Raw genomic sequence first — 6588 nt, forward strand, 5'->3', positions numbered from 1 at the left:
AAGGCTAGGTCAGTGAGACCCATCATATTTAGGCATGTAAAATTTGGCAGCTTTTAAGGTGCGCTTCACTTAAAATTAGTTCTAGATCCGCCTCTGGTGTTAGGGAAGTGAATTAATGAAAATGATACTATCTAAAAGCAGTTGACTTATTTAAGGACACCGCTCTGACGCCTACAAATAACAGATTATCAGCTACTCCGATCAAGGAATACAAGGATAGTATAAAATATAAGGATAGTATAAAATATAGAAAGACAAACATTTGCATCGAACCAGTGGAAAACAGTGGAGCGGATTTTCGTTAAAACCAAAGAACTTGGGGTTCGAATCTGGGTATTATTCAACGAGGACCAACCAACCACCCCTTGTACGGTTGTACCCTCCCGCACTGCAGTGGGTTTCGCTGCGTTGTGTTCACCCCTCTGTTTCTGTCGCCGCTTGCGGCGACGACTAGGCGAGCGCCGCCACCCTTCGCCACGTTTTCGCCGGCGACGAGCACCCACCAGGTAGCCCGCCCCCTTCTTTCCCCTTCCCACCGTGCGAAACCGAACGCCCCGAGCGCTAACGTCAGCTATTTGTATTCGGATCCGATCCGATCACAAGTATTTACGTGATACCTGCGTTTGTTGATTCACAGGTCGGTTGGCTTTGGCAGTTCAGACCGGCCGCGCGGCCATGGCTTCCGACGGAATCACCCCCAGAGGTATTAATGTTTCTTCTCTTCCTCTGTTCAAACAGACTTCAAAGCCGCGGGGAGGTATTGTGGGGAGATCTTGACAATGAGCACGCCTTTGTAATTCCAGCGATCTGACATGTTAGTAGGCGGGGCTTCGGCCATGCTGGGCCATGTATCTTGGAAGGCAGGCATCGGTTGCTTTTCATGTAACTCTAGTGCATTTGCCTATGGCTATGAGGAGTTATAAGTGCTCCATGCTCCTGCTCTCATTCCCTTATCTGTTCGCTTGATAGCATCCATTGGTTTGCAAAGTTTGTTGCTATTAAAAATTTTATGATTTCACTGCGAAATACATTTATGTTAGCACAAGTTCTGTTTCTCCCCATCTCGGGTTGCACAGAAGGGACTGCTACACATGTACTTGGCTATAGCAGCTACTGCGATTATTTTTGTTTTATTGTAGTGCCAACTGGAATAGGTTGTTCACTAGTAGTGCAGTATTTGCTTTCGACATTTGTTTGTACCATTAGACAGGAGGCATAAGCATGGTTTACAAATTATTTAAGATATAGTGGGTCTGCATTCTAGATGATTTTGCTATGTTCTGCAGTCGATAAATTTTTCTTCCTTGCTCACAGATGTATGTGTTGTTGGAGTTGCACGCACCCCTATGGGTGGTTTCCTTGGCGCCTTGTCTTCCTTGCCTGCAACAAAACTTGGCTCTATAGCAATTGAAGGTGAGATCCAAATCTTCTCTGCATGTACATCTCGGCTCTGAACAAGGTATAAATATTTGTTTGCCTCCTCTCACACTGACATGACCATGGTTTGGGCTGTTAGCTGCTCTGAAAAGAGCAAATGTGGATCCGGTCCTTGTGCAGGAGGTCTACTTTGGAAACGTCTTGAGTGCTAATTTGGGACAAGCTCCTGCAAGGCAAGCTGCGCTGGGTGCAGGGATACCAAACACTGTTGTCTGTACCACGGTTAACAAAGTCTGTGCATCTGGCATGAAAGGTTTGAACCTAATTCATTTGTCCGTGCTTGTGTGCCTCCTACAAAAGTTTACACGTCATTTTATCTGACCATGCTCTTGCTTTTTTCCCCTCCCTGCAGCTACTGTGTTTGCAGCGCAGTCAATTCAACTGGGTATCAATGACATTGTTGTGGCAGGTGGCATGGAAAGCATGTCCAATGCCCCAAAGTACATTGCTGAAGCTAGGTATGCAAAGTACTATTTTGATATATCCAATATCGTGCTGCATAACCGAAGCATAAACTTAAGTTATTTGGTGGATACATGCACGTTATTTAAATTGCATTATCTACACTATTTTGTTATTGGTATGTCCATTCGCTATTGGCAAGGCAATTAAGTGACCTTTTTTATTTCGAAATTATACTGTGTTCTTGGTTAAAATGGATTCCAGTTGCTATAGTCTGATTATCTTGCTAAATACAAATGCAGGAAAGGTTCTCGTTTTGGACATGACACACTTGTCGATGCCATGCTTAAGGATGGTCTTTGGGACGTATACAATGATTGTGCCATGGGAATGTGTGCCGAGCTTTGTGCTGACAATCATGCCCTTACAAGAGAAGATCAGGTCTCTCACTATATATAATATTAAGTGCCATCTGTTAATATCTCTATATTTGTCAACACATAAATGGTGGTATTCAATAGTGTTCAATTTGGCAATTCTTTTGAGAGTGCCCTGTTTTTTTTTCATTACCATCATATTCTGTAGCCTCTTTGCAGAATTTTAAAAGAATTTTGCAAGGGTAAGGCTGTCTAGGAATTCCTTTCCCCAGACCCCACCTTGTGTGGGAGCTTTTCGCACTGGGTACGCCCCTTTTTTTTACCATCATATTCTGTACAGTTTAAATATCTATCATCCTGAGTGGTCTGGGTCAGCACCTGCATTCCCAGTATCTTGTAAAATTAGCAGTTTGGACCATAATAGGCTACGAATGTCGAATGATTCCGTAGGAGTTTTCGCCCACCTGTGAATAAGTTTTAGGAGCAATGCCTTTCCGGTTAGGATTGCCGCATGATTGCTAGGGTGGTCTTATGTCATGCTCTGGATCTGTAGATGAACTGTTCATTTTCTTGCTTCCAAAGATGAAAGTAGATGTGCCATACAAAAAGAGTACTATTTGTATCCTAAGCTCTTCATCAGTACATAAAATTGCACTTCTGTACCTCAATAATTCTCCTGTATCCATTTTCATTTTTCTTGTCAACCATTTTCCTGTATCAGTTGCCTAGGAATATTATTGTATCTGATGCAATGTATTTTATTTTATATTGCAATAAATATATTTACCACTTCTGGCAAATTTTATTAAACTTTTTCATGCACAGGATGCTTTTGCCATCCAAAGCAACGAGCGTGGAATTGCTGCTCGTGACAGTGGCGCTTTTTCATGGGAGATTGTTCCGGTGATTTTCTCTCTTTGCTGAAAATAGGCATTGTATGCCTTGTTTGGTTTCTTATGCTCAATCAATGTTTTGACAACCAGATTGAAGTTCCTGTCGGGAGGGGAAAACTTCCAGTACGTATTGAGAAAGATGAAAGCCTGGACAAGGTAAATTAACAAAGTATAATTAACAAAAAAGATGTAGTTGGTTAAAAAAATGCTGTATCATTATTCATGCTTAGTATAACGGACCTCCTCATAAAGAGCTTCTGGAGCAGTTATTGTAAGATCAATGGACATGACAGATTCACTTATGTCTTGCGTTATTTCTTTCTCTCTTAGTTTGACCCAGTAAAACTGAAGAAACTCCATCCAAGTTTCAAGGAGAATGGTGGTACTGTTACAGCTGGTAATGCTTCTAGTATAAGGTATAACTTTTTGGCGTTTATTTTATTTTTGAAAGCTTTAAGTTTTCTGCAATATGTTGTTTTACTGACAGGTCTGAGAAAGAAACTATGTCATTGTTGACGATTAAATTCCTTTATTATATTATGCATACATTTTGTTCTTTTTGTTGCTGACATGTGCATGGCATATTCATTTTCTGTTTGTTCTTACAAATTGCTTCTCCTATTTATGTCTGACTGCTTGTTGTGTTCTACTTTGTTAAATAAATTGTAATTTTTTCCCTTTAGGATTGTAACAAGAATTGGTGTAAATGATTTGTCACATAAGATAGTAAAAACATTTTACAATGCCTTATGCCCATTCAATCAAGGAAACTTTTCCTGCCTGTATGATTTCTTCTTGGTTGTCTTGGACACTCTTTCATCTAACTTTTTAGCCATTTTTTCCTTGGCTTGTACTCTCAAGTTTGCTGCCTAGTGTTCGCTTGTGTAGGTTTGTGCAACCAGTCATATCTAATTTGTTTTACATGGATCAGTGATGGAGCTGCTGCGTTAGTTTTGGTGAGTGGGCAGAAGGCTCAAGAGCTTGGCCTGCAAGTCCTTGCAAGGATCAGAGGATATGCAGATGCAGCTCAAGTAAGCTTTACCTCACTTAAGAGTAGAGTACACTTCTTCTATATATATCATTGTAATCTAAATATTGAAGGATATAGGATGTTATTTTCTTTGAAAATATTTTTATGTTACTGTTTCAGATATCAAAATTCATCAACTCTTGAAATTATATTCTGGAAAGTTTTTTTTAACCATGAACGTTGTTTATACAGGCTCCAGAGCTTTTTACAACTACCCCAGCACTTGCCATACCGAAGGCTATCGCAAATGCTGGATTAGAGTCATCCAATGTTGATTTTTATGAGATTAACGAAGCCTTTTCGGTATATATTGAGAGTTTCTTTTACTGATTACTTAATTTTTTGGTAGTAATATCTATTTTTATTTCTCTATACAGGCTGTTGTACTTGCAAATCAAAAGCTTCTTGGGATTCCTTCGGTAAGTGCCACCAATATGAAACTATCATTCATTGTGAAGTTTAGAAGTTAGAACATCATTTTCAGAACGAAATACACACAGGTTCATTTGTTATTTGCTATGCAGCAGCAACGTACTGTAGCATATAATAATGTTTTATGCATTAACAACACATGTGCTTGCAGGAAAAGACTAATGTCCATGGAGGAGCTGTATCTTTAGGTCATCCTCTTGGGTGCAGTGGTGCTCGTATTTTGGTCACCCTTCTTGGTGTAAGTTTTGTCCTGAGATGCTATTTTTTTTTATCATGTTATTTGCAACCCCTTTCAAAGATGCGGGATATTTTTCCTAGTAGAAAAATAGAAGCTGATTGCTGATGAATTCTTTCAAATGTTTGTGCAAACGGTAGGGTTTGCCATGAAGGGTAAATCGCCCTACTATTGCTAGTGGGTTCTGTTAATGATTTTTCAAAGTGCAACATATTTGCAATTAGGATCTTAGATAAACCTGCATTTCCAAATTTCACATTTATTCTTGTCTCACAGATTATAATTACTCCCCTTGTTTCACTTCTTTCTGCTTATCAGTTTTTCTTTTTTAGAAAATAAAAATTTTAGTTATCTTCTTTGATCATCATTTGGGGATATCATCTTGTTCCTCATAGTCCTAGTTTCTTTTTAACAGGTACTTAGGGAGAAGGGGGGCAAGATCGGGGTTGCTGGTGTCTGCAATGGTGGAGGTGGAGCATCAGCACTTGTTCTCGAGCTTGCATAAGAGATACTGACCTTGTAAGACTCAAAATGCTGAATATATTTAAGTCAATTTCATTAATTTATTACAAGATGGATTATTAAAAATGGCAGTAGGCTATGCCAGGTGCTGCTGTCTGCATAGTTGAACTGAATCTGATTGAGTAATCATCCTATTTTACAAATACTGTCCCATTTCTCTAACCATAGCAACTTAACGTTGCAGGTATTGCAGGTACAACAATTCCAGTAGTTAGCACCAGCTTCCTGAGGCGCAATCTTGTACTATTATGTTGATGTTTATTTTTGTGTTGTAGCTCGTCTACCATTCTTAGCGTAATTTGGCAATAAAGTATGTTGTGCTTCTTTTACTTGCGTAGTATCCTGCAATAAGAGAAATGGAGCAGCCTCTTTACACGATTCTCATGTGGAATCTTTGCATCCGGTTCAGGCACATAGATGTAGTTTTAAATGTAGTTTTAAATGTTTGGGTGAAATTTGTCTACTGAAACTCTATGGATGCTACAAGGGACATGCTGGGTTCCAGTCTAGGCAAGAGTAGGGCTGGTTACTGGCGACATGGTGCAGGCAAATTGTTAGGGTGGCTGCTTGAGCTGTTGTTGGTTACTCTTGTTGCCAATTGCCTACGCCACATAGATGTGTTCAAGATATGTGGAGCCTTTCTCAGTAGTCATCCTTGCTTTCTGCTGGCTCGTGTTGAAGCTAGAGTGCGTGAATGTAAATGAACAAGTGATTAAAGTATGGATTCCATTTATTGGTCATTATCTTTTGTTACGTACTCCCTCCATTCCAAATTGTAGGTCGTTTTGATTTTTCTAGGTTCTATGGGATGCGATGTCCATTGTTCGCAAGCAGCCACAAAGATCACAATTGAAGACGGGAAGAAAATGTCATTTTGGGAAAGTGGTTGGATCAACAGCTAAAGACCGAGGGATATGGCGCCAAATATGTTCAAGATATCCAGAAGAAAGAACAGATCGCTGCATGACACCATGATGACTATACATGAATCCAGGATTTAAATCTTATACAGCACAGTTTCTTGGTGACACACCTTATTGAGTACCACCGTCTATGGGGTGAGGTGAGCCGGGTGTAGCTTAGATCGGGAGTCCCGGATACCATTATATGGAAATTCATGCCATATGGGCAATACAGTTCACAGTTGGCATACCGAGCGCAATTTTTTAGGTCGACAACTAATTTCGATCATCTGGAAACCTTGGGCGTCCGCCAAGTGCAAATTTTTTAGCTGGATAGCCAGCAGATCAATTGGTGAGA

General features: G+C 40.1%; 1 protein-coding gene across 1 annotated transcript; it reads left to right on the forward strand.

Annotated features, from left to right (window-relative positions):
• The first annotated feature begins 344 nt into the window (after positions 1 to 344).
• On the forward strand, positions 345 to 6068 carry LOC101771647 (acetyl-CoA acetyltransferase, cytosolic 1). Its single transcript, XM_004969808.2, has 15 exons — positions 345 to 506; positions 638 to 703; positions 1315 to 1413; positions 1517 to 1690; positions 1790 to 1895; positions 2142 to 2280; positions 3042 to 3119; positions 3200 to 3265; positions 3440 to 3525; positions 4041 to 4140; positions 4332 to 4442; positions 4517 to 4558; positions 4723 to 4809; positions 5222 to 5325; positions 5513 to 6068. Exons 2-14 carry the CDS (start codon positions 676 to 678, stop codon positions 5309 to 5311), a joined length of 1206 nt encoding a protein of 401 aa, XP_004969865.1. The 5' UTR covers positions 345 to 506; positions 638 to 675; the 3' UTR covers positions 5312 to 5325; positions 5513 to 6068.
• The last annotated feature ends 520 nt before the right edge of the window (positions 6069 to 6588 follow it).

The sequence above is a fragment of the Setaria italica genome, chromosome V (assembly GCF_000263155.2).
Source record: "Setaria italica strain Yugu1 chromosome V, Setaria_italica_v2.0, whole genome shotgun sequence".
NCBI lineage: Eukaryota > Viridiplantae > Streptophyta > Magnoliopsida > Poales > Poaceae > Setaria > Setaria italica.